Here is a 17,434-nt window from a genome sequence, read left to right on the forward strand (position 1 = left end):
GCAACCGCTCCGGTGTCGATGTGAGAATGTTGTGGACTACCGATTCGCCGGGAGCCCGGTCGCTTACAATTCATATTTAAAAAACACAAATCTGCCTCATTGATCCTGTTGAGTTAGGCACAAAGAGCCGCCCCCACTCTCCTGTGAAAGACAATTTATTATATAATTAGCAGGATATAGGTCATGTCGATACTGCAGACAAGGGCTGTATGATGCTGACAGGACGCAAAGTCACAGAGCGGGATTCTTTTATTAAGATCTTTAATTGAACATACAATAAAAAAAAATACAATTATCTGTTAGATCTCATTTGCACAAAGAAAAAGAAAATAATCTGTTCCACAAGATGGAGAGTGGGGGTGCATTCACCAAATCTTGTGTTGGAAATAAACACACACACGCTGCAGAGATTGGAACAGTGCACCTTTAAATACAACCGCTCCATTACTCGCTGCACACTTTAAATAAGCAGAGGCATGACAAACCCCTTGTCCCTTGGATTAAACTAGCAGAAAATGGATGCAATATAAATTGAAAACTACTTTTTTTAGGGCTGCAATCAAAACAAAGCTGTAAATATGAGAAAAATTGGACATTGCAGTCAAGGCCTTGGAGCTCTACGCAAACAATATCCAGAAAGGAAAAATGATCCTCCACAAGTTACCTGCTCAAGGTTAAAACATTTTTTTTTTTTTTTAAACTCAAGTATGTAGCGACAAAAGGAAGAAATCTTTTTTTTATGCCGAGCACACGGTTTATGTACAGGAGGTTAAAAGGAGATCATAACAGTTCCCCTCATGAAAGTTGTTCAAATATGATATACAAACCCTTATTCTTTAGTAAATATGCAGCTCTGCAGTACAAGTTCTTGCATCCCAGTTGTGCATTTTGGGACGCAATTATTGAGACCGCGGCTCAAAAATGGGGTAAACTGCTCCAACGCCTGAGCAGAGCGCTACTTTTCTCCTACAGCCATAGTTGAACGAACATGAAACCAGCACTTACAATGTAAGGAAGGTTTTTTTTCCCTGTCTTTTCGGTCGACAAATCAAACAATCCCGGTTACAACTGAGCTGAATGTCTTGAATGATGAAAGGAAAATAAAGACAATTTATTTTTACGAGACTATAATCAGTTTTTGATAAGACTAAACCTATGAGTTTAAGTTACTAGGAAAGAGTGACTCGAACGAAATTAAAGCGCTAAAGGTTTTAAGCCAGCTTCTTTTGACAAGTTTAGTTTTTTCTATATAATTGAGAAAATGTTGTTTCTCTTTTTATTAGAGGCAAGGCGATACAGAAAACGAAATTTACTGTGGTGCTTCCTCTAATAAAACAGAATCTAAAACATGTTTAAGACAAGGTGAAGGAGAAAAGTAGTCAAGCCATGAAGCATAAGCCAGTTGACAACACTGCTCACTATGTACAGCAGAGAGATCAAGCTCGACAAGGAGAGAAACGCCTCCATTTCTTAATTCCACTAATCCTGAGATGCCGATTTAGACCTGGAGCGAGACCTGGAGCGGGAGGCTGAACATTTCTCCCTGGACTTGGATCGGCGGTCATCCTTTTGAGGGGATGGGGAACGGGCGGGAGATTCAGTGACAAACTCCTCTTTCCCGTTGGCCATTGGGGATGCTGAATGACTGCGGGACTTGTCCCCACAAATCTCCTTGGAACGACTGCGCTCCGACTTCACCTTCGAATTACTTGGTGAACGGGACTTTGATTTCTGGTCAGCTGAACGAGACCGGGATTTGCGGGAGCGGGAGCGGGAGCGAGAACGGGACCTGCGAGTGCGAGATCGCGATTTTCTTCCTCCCGACTTGGAGCGAGACTTTCTTCCAGATCTGGAGCGGGAATGGGGACGTCTCTTGTTACTTGGGGAACGAGACCTGTAGGAAATAAAACAAATCCTTTTCACAACTTTGCCAGTTAACAATATTATTTTATTTCCGGCACAAGAGTGAATACATAACCTCCATTTCCTATTTATCTATGACAATACTTGAAGTTGAACTCTGACCTGTATAGTCATCTTATTTTTTTCATAGATTTGATGCATTATCACCTGGAGAGGGATCTGGAGCGACTCCTGGAGCTCTTGCGGCTCCTGCTGCGGGAGCGGCGGCGACTACGAGATCTAAGGATGACAGTACAAAGTCAAAAACCTACATATAGCCAAGAGAAAGAAGAAGAAGAAAAAAAAAAAAGAGTCCGGGTGTATCTTCCACAGAAAGTCTGAAGTTTCAAACAATGAGTGCGGCAATCCCACCTGGAGCGGCTGCCGGAGTAAGACTTCCGCTTGCGAGATCGGTCCGCCACAAGACGAATCTTCCGTCCGTTAATGTCAGTACCATCCAGTTTGTCAATGGCCCTCTTCAGGTCCGACTCGGACCGGAACTCAATTACACCCTCGTTTGTGCGTTCCTTGTGGGCATCTGCATAAGTCACCTCTCCTGCCTGACGCATGAAGTCCTGTGGGACATCAAAAAAACTTTAGAAAGAGAGGAACAACAACCAAACACGCAGATAATTGTGTTGTAAAACATCTCAACATTTCCCCAGTTAACTGAATTATGGTTAGTATTTGAACGTGTACCTTGAGGTCTTGCCAACTGCAACGGCTGGACAAGTTCTCCACGATCAGACGGTACTCAGTACGGACTGGAGGTCCGTACTTATCCCTGCCAGTGTGGCTCCGGCTGCTGTAACCGCTACCTTTTAAAAACAACAGCACAAGAAAAAAGTTAGAAGTGGCTGAGACACTGAACTACTGGCCCAGGTTATCAAATGAACACAAGGCAGTGACCTGCCAGATAAAAAAGTCCAAGGCTGTAAAAATATGAATCTAATAATGACAGGGGTCCCTCTGATCCCATTTTCAAACACAGAGTGTCAGATAAATGATTTACAGGCCACTGAAGGGGCTCTTTGTATCATTTGTATTGTTCAGCATTTTGATGTTGTTCTCTGCTGCAAAGAACACCACTGCATCTGTTTCCGGCAATACAGAGCCTGTCTTACTCGGGTACATCACAGTGTGATGGTTTCGCCGCATAAACAAATGAACAGTGATGTTCTTTCAAGACCTCCAAACCCTGTAACACAAACAGAAAGGAGGTATCCACATAGGACACTGTTGGGTCCAATTGATAAAGAACGATATAACATATACACCAATCGTTTGGCATTTGACCAGATGTCGGTCTGAAATTTTGTTTTCCAGTTCTCTCACTTACAACACGTCTTGTGTTTGTAAGTTCTTTACTTGAGCCGCCCAACTTATGTTTGTTGTCAACATAAAAACCAATGGCAATCCTCACCATCACCCCTGGTCTATTGGCAAAAGGCTGTTGTCATCATGGCTTCCGGTTAGGTCAGCCAAGGATCAAGGGGGGCAAAGGTCACACACACATTGTAAGGTGAAAGCCAAGGCCAAACGGGACAGGCAGTCATCTTAGCCAGTCATCTTTAGCCTCAATGGACTCTCAGCCTCAGCCCGCAACTGGACTCTTTCAAATTGAAACATCAAGGACTTTTGTTAATGTTGAATATAAAAATATATACCAAAGTATACACATTTCACATGAAAATGTTCTAGTTATAATGATAACGCTAGATTTAGGTTTGTAATGATAATTTAGCAATTAGCTTTCTTCTGTGGTGCAAACAACAAATTGGAATATCTAGGCCTTAAAAACATGACTCGTCAATCTAGCAATCATCATCAAAGAGAACTGTGTTAGGAAAACAAAGCTATTTTGGCTAAAGCCAACTCTACAGCCTGAGTTCTGCTATTTGAGGGTTCTGACTTGCATATTATTGCTCCCGCCCGATAATGAACTACAGACCATTCAAGGGTGGCCCATGATCACCTGGGAGGAGCAAAAACCAGCAGGTGGCCAACCCTTGACGACAGGAAATTTGATTTGTTCGGCAGATTAAGGCCAAACATGCAAAAAAAAAGTTTAACTGTGTGAGCAAGAAGGATACAAATCAGGAACGTCTCGATGTGGACATAACATTTAACGAGTGTAGTGGCAAATAATGTTACAGCGGCTATCAAAACTAGCATGAAATCTGAGCCATATGAAATATGTAGTATTGTGACACCATCATAGGATGGTGGGATTATAAACCGTGGCACCTGAAATAATCAAAGTGTAAACTTCTGCTGCAAGTACGAAACATAGCTCTCTGTGCAGTCCACATCGACACCTCACCCCAAGGGGAAGGGGAAGAGAGGGTATCTTGTAATAGACTGCACTTACTGCGCCCACCACCTAAGTTGCGCCCACCGTAGCCATCTCGATCTCTCCGAGGCCCCCGGGCATTTTCCACGATCACCCGCTCCCCGCACAGCTCCTTCCCGTTCAGCTCGTACACGGCGTCGTCAGCGTCCCGGTTGTCCTCGAACTCCACGAACCCGTAGCTGGAAAGGAAAGCCAGTTTAAGATATACACTTAAATGTAACAACAGCTGCGGGGGCTCAAGTTATGCCCCCCTTTCGACACGCCATGTGCCCGTCTCCAGTGCACAGGTTAGCTAGCTGGGCCCGCTAGCTCCGCGATGAAACCAACACAAAGACGCCATGTTGGCCACGCGAGCGAGATTCAAAGTTGAGGAATTAAACAAAAGAACGGAAAAACAAACTAGAGGTTTAAGTTTACAAGTCACCCTGTCTGCAGAGACGAACGTATATTTGCTTAAAGGGGTAAATCGGTTAAAAAGCACAACATGTTTCTGAACCAGTTCAGACGTTGTTCACGTATAAACGGTTACGTTAACGCTCCCGAGGGTAGCTAACCCGCGATCGCATTCCGGTCAAATACTCACCCGTTCTTCAAATCTACTTCCATGAGCTTTCCATATCCACTGAAAAACCGCTGAATGTCCTTTTCGCGGACATTATAGCTCAGTCGTCCGATATAAACACGAGGCATCACTTCTCGACCGTTTCTCTCCGGCTCGTTACGCAGTTGAACAACGTCTTCAGAAATCCGTGAGCCCTGCCTGCCTCAGCTTCTTCTTCTTCTCCTTCTTGGTCTTGTTATGCTTCTTCTTCGTTGGTGTTTACACGAAAGCCGTAAAACCATTTTAGACACGCATTACCGCCACCAACTGGACTGTTGTTTGCAACAAGACATGCAGACAATGGGCAATGGTTGCTGTGCCCCAAGAGACTTAACAATTAAAAGTAATGTATTGTGCCTTTTTATTGGCCGAAGAGGGCATTTTTTTATACATTGAAGTTGCATCTGTTCGACTGATTGTTGGCTACGGTGTGCATATTTTCCAGTATATGTTTTATAATCTATGTTTGAGACCTTTACAATTCATTTTAGAGTAAAGTTGGTAGATCATATAAAGCTATATTCAGCCAATGGTGCTGCTGCTTTCTTCCCATATTTTTTAGCCAACCACCCTCCAACCACCATCAACACACACACACACACACACATACATACATATATATATATATATATATATCATTGTAGCATCCAAATGAAGATTCTTGCAACAGCAATGCTTCATTCTGAGTGATTGTGCGATCAAAATATCCACCTGATCCTTTTCCTCAAGTCCACATCAACATGCAAGACTTCTTGAATGTTGGTGCGAGGTTTAGGTGAAACAATAGTTTAAATAAAATAAATAATTATTAATCAATTTGATCATACCATGTATAAAGGAATATAATTAGTAATACAATGTTGGTTTTATATAATCATTGGGATTGATGCGTGGTCCAAGTTGACTTGACAAACTACTCTTCTTAGTATTTGCCTTAGGTTAAATACATATATTTTCAGTGTTTTGCATTTAAGATCTGATCCAGCAAAGTCATAAACAACCATAAACCTTTACACACAATACAAGCATTTATAGAACCAACTTTAAATACTGAATATTAAGTTAAAAATAAGACAAATCTTTGCTATAGATTGCCTCTAAGTATAAGCAGCACCATGGCAGCCAACCTGCTGCTGGGTAATCAATCACTGACCGCAAACATCTCTGGTCCCCATGAACTAGGTTTTCACAGCAAATTATTCTTTATTGAATATTTAACTAGTTAGAGGACACACTGTACCAAACAAATTGCGGGAACATGGACGTAAACACAAAGAAAGAGAGCAGTGCTGGAGAGAGAGAGAGTAGAATGTTTTATTTTTGTAAAAACCAGGTTTTAAAATGATTCCAGCCAGTCTGACTTATCCACATCCTTCTCAAACATCAACAGAACGAATATCTTGTAGGAAGCAGTATCACTGGACTGAAATGCGGCACATCCTGGCCAGCTTGTGGTGTAAATTTGTTGAAATCGAACTTGAAAATAAAGACCCGTTAGAGGATGTTATAGGCATCTGCTCAGAGGCTGTTTTCAGGGGGAAGCTTTTGGGCGTTTGAGAAAGCTGCTTTTCTTGACAAAATAAATGCAGTTACATTTTCACAACAGATGTTAGATAAAACGTGTTTATCTTAACTATAGAAGTCACAAGGAAGCAATAATGAAGTACAAAATTGCTCATCGATGCCACTTACAAACACACTATCATTTTATATGTCTGTCTCACAAACAACCTCTCAAACTCTTGAGTTTTACCAACCCCTGTGTTGGGGCTGCCACATATTAGTAGCAGTGACACATTTCCCTCCATGTATTCCAGCCCGGTGATTTTGATTTCATTCCTTGGACTGGTAGAGCAGAAAATACTTAGACTTAAACTGCAATCTGGCTGGTTGCATGGTGAAATCCATTCCTTAGCCAAATAACTTTTCATCTCTTGTGCATGTTAAGGGGGAGAGGCAAGAATGAAGAAGCAGTATCAAATCTGGAACCTGGCAGGAATCAAGAATCACAGCAAATCAAAACAAAAACAACCTAAGAGGTGAAGGGGGCTCACCAGCAAGACAACAAATCAAAAGCATCCAATCACTTATGTGGTACACATCATCTGCTTACGATGCCTGAACCCAAATCGGTCAGCTTTAGATACTCTCTCACTCCCTGCCCTGTTAGGCCACGACACAACTTAACAGCAAAACCCTCCCGCAGTTCGATCCAGAGAGTCCTTTCAGCGAATCAGAGGGGTATCCGACCCCAGCTACGGCTCCCCTGAGGGGAAAGAGGGAGCCGAGAGAGGAGGAGCCCCGTTTCGGTGGTCTTCAGTTGGCTTTAGCTCGCAGCTGCGCCCTCTTGCCCGTCACAGCCTGGAAACCAGTCTTGATGCTGGCGACGGAGCAGCGGGAGTGGCACGTTTCACACTGCAGGAAATAGAGGCGAGTGTCTTTCTGCAGGATGGTCTCTGGGGAGCGGCAGGTGTGACACGTCACATATTCCTCTGTGGGATTGAGGAGAGAGTTATGAGCGGTGGAGTACTCAAGAGGAGTTCTCTTAATGTTCGTAGTGGTGAAGCACAAAGTGTGGAAACAGAGGTGACTAAAAGACCACTGATTTAGCATTGCATGCATAGAACACCGTGAAACCATAATTTTCCATTTCTCAAGAACTAAAATTTCCTATCTTTCATAAATATTCTGTTTGTATCCATTTCCGGTTTTGGGACTTTGAGACATTTACATTATAGATGGTTATTATGGTAAATGGATTTTAGTATTTAATCCATAGACTGAAGCTAAATACAGACTGACCTTATTTTTTTCATAAAATTGGATTAGGTTTAATTATAATGATTTTTTACTTACTGATATATCTTCTCAAGACATTTTCTATTTGTTTCTGTTGAAATCTGCCTTTGATCACAAGCTGGTTATTTCCGTCTATGGAACCACTGTGAATAGAAAAAACAACAACACAGATTAGATTTTCCAATTACAATTAAAATTAAAATCCAATTACTGCGTATACATAAATTGTGATGAATGTACCTTGTTCCCAGCTCGGCCAACAGGAACGCGAGGAGATGTTTAGGCTGACGATGCAACCTGTGAGGAAGTACATGAAAGGTCAGTTTGTCTGCATCACTTTAAAAATGTTGTATTGGTGCCAACTGGGATTAGCGGTAACAATGTACACGTGTCTGCAAAGGGCTGGGGGTGCTCACAGTTTGCAGATGTCTGTGAAGTTGACGAAGGAGGTTTTCTTAGTTCCCACTCGGACCACCTGAGGAGGCTTCATCACAAACTTCCTCTTCTCTCCGGCCACCATATCTGGGTTCTTCTCTCTCATTATGTTGAAGACTCTATTCAAGAGCTGAAACATGGAAGGAGCAAAAAGTTATGCTTTAAGAAGGAGAGGAGAGAGTCAGTATTCCAGAAATATAAATAAAGTAAAGATCAGGCAACATGGCAATAAGTGCAATATTGCCATGAAGTTAGGAGTCATAAATTCAAAGTATTTTTCCTGTGATTTTTGAGAGGATTTATGGACGTTTCTAGTAGCATGTTCCAGTTCCAAGAAATACGGAAGGTAACAATTGAGAAACCTTCCTCATTTGATGCATACAGAACAAGGAAGTGACTTTTTGTCTGAATCTCAGCATACAACTTAGTTTTTCCAATTTCTTTGAACATAAACAAGCTGTCCTTCCTTATGTAAAATTAATTGTATAATGATATTGAAATATTGTGGCTCTGTGTGTGCGTGTGTGTTGACTGCAGTCCTACCTCATCATAAGTGTAGTCTCTTTCAGTCCCGGCCCAGGTTGGTCCTGTCATGGAGCTGAATGAGATCCCGTCGTTGTTCTTCCCCTCATCATCCTCCAAAGCTGTAAAGCAAAACTATGATGAAACATGTGCTTTCCATTAGTGTTCTGCTTAGAACATGCAGTGACTTATTCTCACCGTCATCAATCTCCAGCAACTCTCCCTCATCAAAGTCCACTTTTTTTGGCTTCTTCTTTTTGTTAGGAAACATCAGGTCCAGGTTGTCGTCCTCCAGCACCTCCGGTTGCTCAACCTCAATTTTAAGCTCCTAATTCAGATCAACAAGAGGCAAGATTCAGCGAGGACACGAGTAGTGACAATGTGTGGATGTGATTAAGAAGAGAGAAGGAGAGGGATGGGAAGACAACAATGGAAGTGGATGGACACAAGCATAAAAAAGAAGACTATAAGGGACAAGGACAAAGTAATAAAAAAAAATGGTTGTGGGTTGCAAGCCACTGACCTTTAATCCCTCCTCGACATCATTTTCAAAGACTTTCTTGGGCTTCTTCTTCTTTTTCTTCTGGTTGAAGAAGTTCAAGTCGTTCAGGTCATCGGACGGTTCTAGAGAAGACAAAACGAACTTACAACAGGCTGGTGGCTCAATACAACACACCCCATGAAGAATATGCACAGACGCCGGTCAGCTCTCTTTCTGTTCTAACCTTTCTTCCTGACTTCATCTTCATCTAGATCGAGCTCCTTGTCGTCTCCGGTCTCTGGTTCCACTTCCTTCGCCTCCACCTCTTTAGCCTCTTCTCCTCCCACCCCCTCTCCTCCTTCCTCATCTAGCATGAAGGGCTTCTTCTTCTTCTTCTTCTTCTTGGTCATGTTGGGATCAAAAATCATCTGAAGGAGAGGAAGAGAAGGACAATTAAGTTTTAGAAGAGTTTAATTTTTTTTTTGACTTATTCTGTTGCTCAACTCATTGCATCATTTCTTAGCTTGCACTTCTCAGATTATTTATATTCATGTTTTGGCAGGTGTTAATGTATTGCAACATTGTTTTCTGATAACATTAAAATCAGCTGTAACAATTGGGATTTTTTCAATGTGAGATGTCATATTAGGAACGATAATTCCATTAATTTCCTGCGATTTGAGATTTAGAGGGAGTGTTTGTCATTATGGTTATTTTTATAAATGAAAGTTATCCGACAACAATAAATTAAAGATAAATACTGCAACGTATTTTAGGGGCCCGATATAAAACGACCGACCAGCAATGATTAATGTGTATTGTAACAAATATTAGACATTAATTGAAAACTCAATTTACCTAAAAATGAATCATTAAATGTTATTGGTTTCTGCCCAATTTAGCAGAAAGTATGAAACTACCACGAGACAGACTCAAAGGGGACTGGTTTTAAATTGGAAGTTTCGGACAGTTTGTAAAACAAAACAAGAAACCTAAATATGTCCATAAAAAATCTGGTAAATGAGTGATGTTTCACTATCTCCTGTCATTTAACAGATTATTGGTTCTGATCAAGACGATGCCTCACAGCCGACACGAGGACTCTGGAAATGGCACGAAATATTTAACGTTAAGTTCCGTTATTTAATATCGTTGCTGCAATACAATACTTCATAGGGTTTATAGGGATACAATTGAGCTGCTCTTTCTCCTCGTCTGAACGGCGATTGTTATATCATTGAACTGATGCTGTGTTCTGAAATACTGCAAAGTGAACTGTTGCAGCTGGATGACTGGGCTGGTTTACCGTCGTCATCATGGGATGAACGTGTTAATGGCCGTTTATCTATTTTCTCAAAACCAACGGACGTCTCAAATTGCAGTCACAGCATTTTATTGATTAGAGCTAGTCAGAAAAAAAAACGCATTTGGTGATATTTTTTTTTGGTGATGATCATTTTGTCTATCTTAATTCTCACGGTTGGCACCGGTCACGACTCTCCCTAAGAGCTCCTGTTAACAGTTAAGCCCGGTAACAGCAGCGTTTTGTTCCGGCAGCTGCCCGTCAGCGCCGCAGCTTATCAGCTAGGATAGCTAGCTAGGTACCGGCCGAGCTAACGCTAGCTACCTCCAACCATTCAGTGGGGAGTATCCAGCAGCCGTAAACAGGGTGGATCGATGAAACACAGTGAGAACTGATAATGTGCGATGCGTGGGGAATCGTGGCTAGGTGGTTGGACTCTGCTGGACATATCCTTGACGTTTTCTCCGGTTGAGCTAGCTCTGCTGCAGCCATGTGAGAGCTGGTGCGGCCAGGAAGGGGAGCAGCAGTACCGAGGCCCAAAGTCATCTTCAGCCCCGATCCGGCCCGGTAGTTTACGTATTTTCACCAAACAATTCTCCACGCCAAGGCGGAGTAAACAGCGGACAACCCGGGGTTACTTACCTCGTCTCCTGACATGTTTGCGGGCTGAAAAGAGACTGAAACCTGGCTTAAGTGTGTCTCTCGAACAGTGCCACAATGCTGCGCCGAAAATGTCTTGCATCAGCGTCGAATCCACAGTACGCAGGCGTGAACTCCCCAAATCCTGACGTCATTACCTCGCGACGTCGCGCTGCAATCGGATGTTCAAGAAGAGCAAAATTGGAAAAACAAATCTGTTGCTCAATAAGATGTCTAACATTATTAATGAAGCACTTTGTAACTTGGTTTTGAAAAGTATCATATAAATAAAGTCTGTAATCATTATTATTGATGTTATGTATAGCTGTATATTCACGATATATGTATTCTACGCTTCCCTCTAAATACCATATTAAGTAAAGCTGAACAGTCAGAAGTGTTTTCCTGTTAGCTTGCAAGTATAAACAGAACTGTCACGAAAACATGTGAACAGTTAACATTCCATGCAACTAAAATGTCACAGTTTTTTCATAGTTAATTGAATATTCTTGGGTGTTGAGCTATGGAACACTGCAATGGATTATGATGTTCTGACATAGTATAAATGACAATACTACAATAAAAGAATTGAAAACCTTTAATGATTTTGCAAATAATATTCTCATCTGGATAAATAAAACATAGAAATGCAAACATGCTTGTCCATACATCCTTGTGGTGTGTATTTTTTCTATGTAAATTTTTTTACATAATGACTTTGAAAAACTAAAGTAATTAACTTTTTAACTCAAATGTTGTAGATTGAGTATAATCTAATCTTTTACAAACTATCATCTCTGTCAAGATGCAGTTAATAAGGTGTGACAATATTTTATTATTATTTTTTTCAACATTATACAATTTGAAACGAAAACCTTTAAGAGAAGAACCGAGACAGACAGACAGAGCAGGATGAAAATGTTTAACATCTCTCTTTCAAGCCGTGTCTTGTGATCTGTATTGGGATTTATCCTTTGTTGCATGCTTCACTCAACCTCAATACAACCTCTCAGTGATGGCAGAAATACAGTATATAAAAAGAGACACATTTGGGATATTTACACCAAATAACAAGAACCACTGGTGAGAACGCCTTTGAGGGAGGGAGAAGTCACTGAAATGGCGACAGGAGGCGAAGAGGGTAAAGAACAAAGCACGCAGCTGTAAACAAAAGAGGTTCGCACACAGCTCATAGCTTCTTCATCCAGCTCATGCTCAGCTGTTCTCCAATTTTCCACAGCATTAACAAAAAAACAAAGAGAGCAAAAGAGTGTTATTTTTGTCAAGAAAGGAAAAAAGAAAACATCCAGGCAGTTTAATGCCACAAAACACAGGTAAATATGTAAGTCAGAAACAGATAATTGAGGATCTACGTTAAATTCCCATGTCATCCAGTGATGTTAGCAACGCCATGCAGCCTGAAACACTAATCTGACAACAACTCCTTTATCGCACCACAGAGCTCCTCAGATTACACCTCAGTATGAGCTCAGTGGGCGTAGCTCTGCCCACTACAATGGCCATTAAGTGCTAGTATTGTGTTAAAATTCAGGGTAAAATCATTAGGTGACTTTGCCAAAGTACAGTGATAGAGCTTCAATATAAAAGCCCCTGACTGGCTCGTTGGCTGAGCGCCCAGGGGTCTCTGTATTTGTGAAGGGGACGGGAAAATAAAGTCTATAGCATTTTTTCCTGCGAGTGTTACATAAAGTCAGTTCTCCTCAGACACACAAAAATATACTCATACGCAACATCCTCTCGGTCCATTCATTCCCCATTGCTCCTTCCTCTCCCCTCTCTGATGCAGGTATGATGTGGCAGATGCTGCGTCTACATGGCTTCCATCGCCCAGCGCTGTAGGTCCTCCATGTCGTCCTCGTCTTCTTCTTTCTTGGCTTTGGGGTGAAAAGATAGACATAGCAGTTGTGAGACATGTTAATGAAGGAATTGAACGGTTATGCTTCCAGGGCTTATCCTGAACCAGAATCAACCTCCGCCTCCAACCTGGACTTTAACAGCAGAGCCTGAAGCAAACGTTTGACATTTTAGAAAATACGATTATTTGCCTTCTGGTTAAGAGTTAGATGAGAGGATGACGGATGTCCTCATGAGGGATGCAGGATGCCGCCAACAGGGGAAATTAGATTGTCTTAATTGTTCTGATATTTATGTCCGATAATGTGGTGGATGACAAGCACTTATACTTCAGTTCTGTTTGGGGATGTATGAGGTGAGCTACACACATTCACAGACACACACTCACTTTATAGCTGTTTGGAGCTCATTATGCGAGTGGAGAAAAAAATAAAGTAGGTAACCATTGAGTCTAACTAGCCAAGTGTCTTAAAATGTGTTGAATTCTTGTAGACTTTGAGGTTGCAGCCCTTCCTCTCTACCAGCTGCATCCATCTGCAAAAAGTGTTTTCACATCAGCAGCAGCAGCAGGAGGATGAACGATGCCACAGGTCTGTCAGCCAGTTTAATGTGAAAGACCTGAAGTCTTTCTAAACGGTGGAGTGCATTACTTTTAGGGAACCATTTATTAGTCCAACCGCATGTTAAGTAAGTTATACCAATGTTTTTGTTAAGCCTATAATGAGATCATGTCTATCATTAAATGGTCCATATATCAAAAATAACAAAAAAAGTTTATAATACATTAATTTATATGTTTATTTAAGGGCTGGTGAGAGCACTCTAAACATCGGTGGGTGTATTAGAAAAATTAACTTGTAAGCTAAAAGTATGATACTGTATATCTCTACAGATATCACATATCTGTCTGGTACAGACTCAGGTAGCTGGATCAGGTATCAGTGACAATGGACTAATCTGGAATCGGATGTCATTGTTTTAATAAATTGCAATGTGATTATGTGTTGGACTACTTGGCCTTCAAGGAATAATTTAACGGAGCCGTCATTGGTTACCTGGCACTACAAAGCCGAGAAATATTGCCACGCCCCTAAAACAGCAAAATGTCCAACTGAAAGCGATTAACCATATTTCCTAAGTGTCGAATATCTCTTTGACTGAAAAAAGATGTTGCCATATGAATAGAATATTATAGATAAAATTTAGCATAATATTTCTATGGGTGTTACAGACATGATCATAGAGTTGTTGCATCAGTTCGTCAAAAGGCTCTTACCAGGTCTGGAAGGTAATGACGAAGAAGGCACGTTGGGGAGGGGAACGTTCTCCGGTCCCCCAATCTCCAGCAGGTTTTTGTCCAGCTCCTCCTGTTCCAGCTCATCCAGCTCCGCCAGCAGCTCATCCTGGATAAAGACAGCAAACAACACTAAAGTTGAGGATAGTCACAAACGAATTCATGCAAAACCAAATCACAAAAATCAATGAAGCTTAAATTGAAAACATTTTATTTATTTTAACAAAATGAGTCCTGATCTGGTGCACTTGGTGAGTTTAATGTCTCGCTGACAGTTCAATCTAAATACTTTTAGTCAGTTGACTGAAAATTTGCGAGAAAGCATCTTCGTTATTGCTGCCATGTTGTCCCCAAATGACTCAATACCATCAATTGTGGTGAAGTTGGTCTATGAATAAGACAATTCAAAAATAAGAAAGCCTTAATGCTCGAGTCATGACTCAAGAATCACAAAGAGGTCAACAAACTGCTAAACCTGGTGACCCACCAGTTCAAGCACAATGCAGACAACTGGGAAGCATTTTGACGATAATGCTGAACTTTGTGGTTAACCTTGTGTTATCATCAGCCCATCGTTTACTGATCAAACACAGAGAAAATCTGTCTTACATCCATCAAAAACTAAATACATGGAAAGCACTGCACACCTCGTCAAACTCCTCTCCAAAGCCGACAGGTTTAGAGATGGCATCGGAGATTTCCTGTGCCAGCTCCTGCTGCTCTGTAATGTCCTGCATTAGGTCGTCCACCTTGTCAATGTCCCTGAAACAACAAGCAAGGGATGAGTCACGGGTGAGTAAAACAGAATGCACTATCATACCAAGCTTTAACCGAGCCTCAAAGACCTACACATACTGACAAGTTGGCAAATTAAGAAGTCTCATTTTGGCAGGTAAATGTGTATGAATGTTTTCATTATATATTCAAACAGTCTGGTGCTAATGGGTTTGGATAAGAGAGGTATTGCTGCATTTGGCTCAAATCTTCTGCATTTTTTCCAAACAAATTATATTCCTCATAATCTTTCTTTTGATTTAAAAACAGACTGCCTCTTTTTTCTCGCGCTATGGTCACATCAAGACAATCAAGAAGCAGCATTGAGAAAAGACGTCACATCAGTCTAATTCATATATAGAATTGTCATGAACTTCGTCAGTAACTGGGTGCTCGCTCTTACATGTTTTCATGGGCTGACTTCATGGCCTTGGCAGCGAAGCCCATGTTCTTGAGCACTTCAGTGTTGGTGTTGGCGTTTTCCAGAGCCTCTCTCTGAAACTCGATGGTCGAGAGTGTGCCGTCGATCTGGGTGAGCTGCTTCTCATACCGCTTCTTTCTTTTCAAAGCCTGCAGGGCCGCTGAGGAGAGAAAGACGGCAGTCAGGATGATTAGATTGTCCCAGAAATAGATTGATTGCGTTCAATGACGGGAGGAAAAAAACTGTGAATCACAGGGATTGTTTGGTCCTGTAACAGGAATGAGAGCCGGAAACAGTGGTTAAACATTTGCATATTCTGTAAAAGGACGGTGAGTGGAATCATGAATAAAATACTGACTCACAAATTTACCGTCTTAGTGACTCTGAGGTCAATAAGGAGGAGTAGCTTGTGACTGGCACTGACGAGATGGAAAGTACAAATGGTTCAGCCAGTACTCACATGACTACAACCATAGATGGGCTGTAGTGAAGCTATAAGACAGTGTCAAGACTGAGACTGGGTTTATTTATTCTATCAATCCTTGTGGAGCTAGAAGAGGAAATGATAAAGGTAAACAATGCATAAAGTATTCTAACAAGGCAAAGAACAAATCTGTGGTATACCGAGTGCAGTACCTTCTAAAATCATCATTTGATATCCTTTTGTTGCAAAATCTTTTTTTTTGCCCCCACGTGTGGCGACATAAATCAATACATTAGTCTGCACATCAGTTTCCCCCGCTCTTTCTCAAGTACTTTAATCGAGAACAGCCTATCTCAACTACTCAACGCCGATCTGGCATGAGATTAATTTGGGATATATTTTACACATGGATATTCATGACCCCTGAGCATATATTCTACATTTTTGGTGACCTCTTGATCTGTATTCCAGCAGTATCGCCAGCCTGTAAAAGTCTATTAGCAAACGTGTAATAATCATAATAAATTCATTAACCAACTTCATTCCCAAGCTTTCCTCCTGTCAACAGCATTTCAGTTTGAGCAATAAACAGGTGCTGTACAACCTCACTGGCATGCTCATATCTCGTCTTCGTGTTACAAGGCTTCTGGTCACTGGAATACTTACGTTCACATACTGCCCATCGTTACTGATGATAAACCAAGTTCATCGGTCTTTGGTTGCTTTTCCGGCTTTATTAGCTTCTATGATAAGATCTCAGATACCTGGAGACTTTTGACTGCGGTGCAAACACGCCCACCTCTCTGACAGCGATGTTGCGTCCCATTTAACACGAGCAGCACCAACGCTTAATCCATGTCCCGACACACTGAGGTCAACATCCTCCTGTCAGTCTTCGTGCAGCCCAAACCCTGCACCGAGCGCCACACCTTTGAGATGTATTTTTAAATGGCCACCGATCAATCAGACGAAAAGACCTGATACAGAGATGTGGGTGTAGGTTAGGGGGTTGGAAAGACGAGGCTGGTGTTAACGGAGTGACCAAGAAGTCAGCGATCATCCAGTCGTGAGAAAATTAAATCTCTCACACGAGCGACCTAACGTCCACACGACAACGAGGGGGCTGCCAACAGTTGTGACAGATGGGGAAACTTAGCTAACTTAGCTAACGTGCTGCATTCGGCTCAGGACTGTTGACCAGACAATGTGATGATAAAAAGAAGAAACTGTCACAAAATAAGCCCCGATATCTCACCTCTTTTGTTTTTCGTGCCGTTTTTTTTGGCAATTTGCAGCTCCTGCTCGATCTTTTTCTCTAGAAATTCCTGTTTCTTCGTTAGCATCTCCTCCGTCTCTCTGAGTTTCTGGATAGCCTCCTGTGGGCTCGGTCCCTTTCCTCCTTTTCCTCCTCCTCCTCCGAATATCTTGGCAAACAGCGACATGTCCGGGGTGCTACAAATACAATACGTATATATAAAAAAATAAAACAAATCTGCGAAAACACCCGAGGAAATCAAGCGTAGCTACCTCGATGCTAGGCTACACTGACACTTCGCCCGAGCCCGAACGCTGGAAGGATTGTTGACGTTTTGCTACTTCCTGGATAAGGCC

The 17,434-nt window shown here is 41.8% G+C and overlaps 3 protein-coding genes across 4 annotated transcripts; all 3 read right to left on the reverse strand.

Moving 5' to 3' along the window:
- Window positions 1-231: 231 nt before the first annotated feature.
- On the reverse strand, window positions 232-5,033 carry LOC137800055 (serine/arginine-rich splicing factor 6-like). Of its 2 annotated transcripts, none has more exons than XM_068597058.1 (6): window positions 4,839-5,033; window positions 4,301-4,434; window positions 2,602-2,720; window positions 2,275-2,477; window positions 2,071-2,142; window positions 232-1,894 (listed from the first exon to the last, which is right to left on the reverse strand). In XM_068597058.1, exons 1-6 carry the CDS (start codon window positions 4,943-4,945, stop codon window positions 1,480-1,482), a joined length of 1,050 nt encoding a protein of 349 aa, XP_068453159.1. In that variant the 5' UTR covers window positions 4,946-5,033; the 3' UTR covers window positions 232-1,479. The 2 variants fall into 2 exon arrangements, with proteins under 2 accessions (XP_068453159.1, XP_068453158.1); XM_068597057.1 differs by having other exon boundaries at window positions 4,274-4,434.
- A 1,113-nt stretch (window positions 5,034-6,146) lies between these two features.
- On the reverse strand, window positions 6,147-11,154 carry eif2s2 (eukaryotic translation initiation factor 2, subunit 2 beta). The gene is made up of 9 exons (XM_068597059.1): window positions 11,039-11,154; window positions 9,338-9,521; window positions 9,136-9,236; window positions 8,811-8,940; window positions 8,634-8,734; window positions 8,072-8,220; window positions 7,896-7,952; window positions 7,713-7,798; window positions 6,147-7,348 (listed from the first exon to the last, which is right to left on the reverse strand). The coding sequence occupies exons 1-9, from the start codon at window positions 11,051-11,053 to the stop codon at window positions 7,173-7,175; spliced, it is 999 nt and encodes a 332-aa protein (XP_068453160.1). The 5' UTR covers window positions 11,054-11,154; the 3' UTR covers window positions 6,147-7,172.
- A 463-nt stretch (window positions 11,155-11,617) lies between these two features.
- Window positions 11,618-17,434, reverse strand: LOC137801139 (charged multivesicular body protein 4b-like). The gene is made up of 5 exons (XM_068598570.1): window positions 17,079-17,434; window positions 15,382-15,559; window positions 14,852-14,966; window positions 14,187-14,313; window positions 11,618-12,930 (listed from the first exon to the last, which is right to left on the reverse strand). The coding sequence occupies exons 1-5, from the start codon at window positions 17,263-17,265 to the stop codon at window positions 12,866-12,868; spliced, it is 672 nt and encodes a 223-aa protein (XP_068454671.1). The 5' UTR covers window positions 17,266-17,434; the 3' UTR covers window positions 11,618-12,865.

This window comes from Clinocottus analis, unplaced genomic scaffold (assembly GCF_023055335.1).
Source record: "Clinocottus analis isolate CAN_PGR_092001 unplaced genomic scaffold, fCliAna1.0.p SCAF_4, whole genome shotgun sequence".
NCBI lineage: Eukaryota > Metazoa > Chordata > Actinopteri > Perciformes > Cottidae > Clinocottus > Clinocottus analis.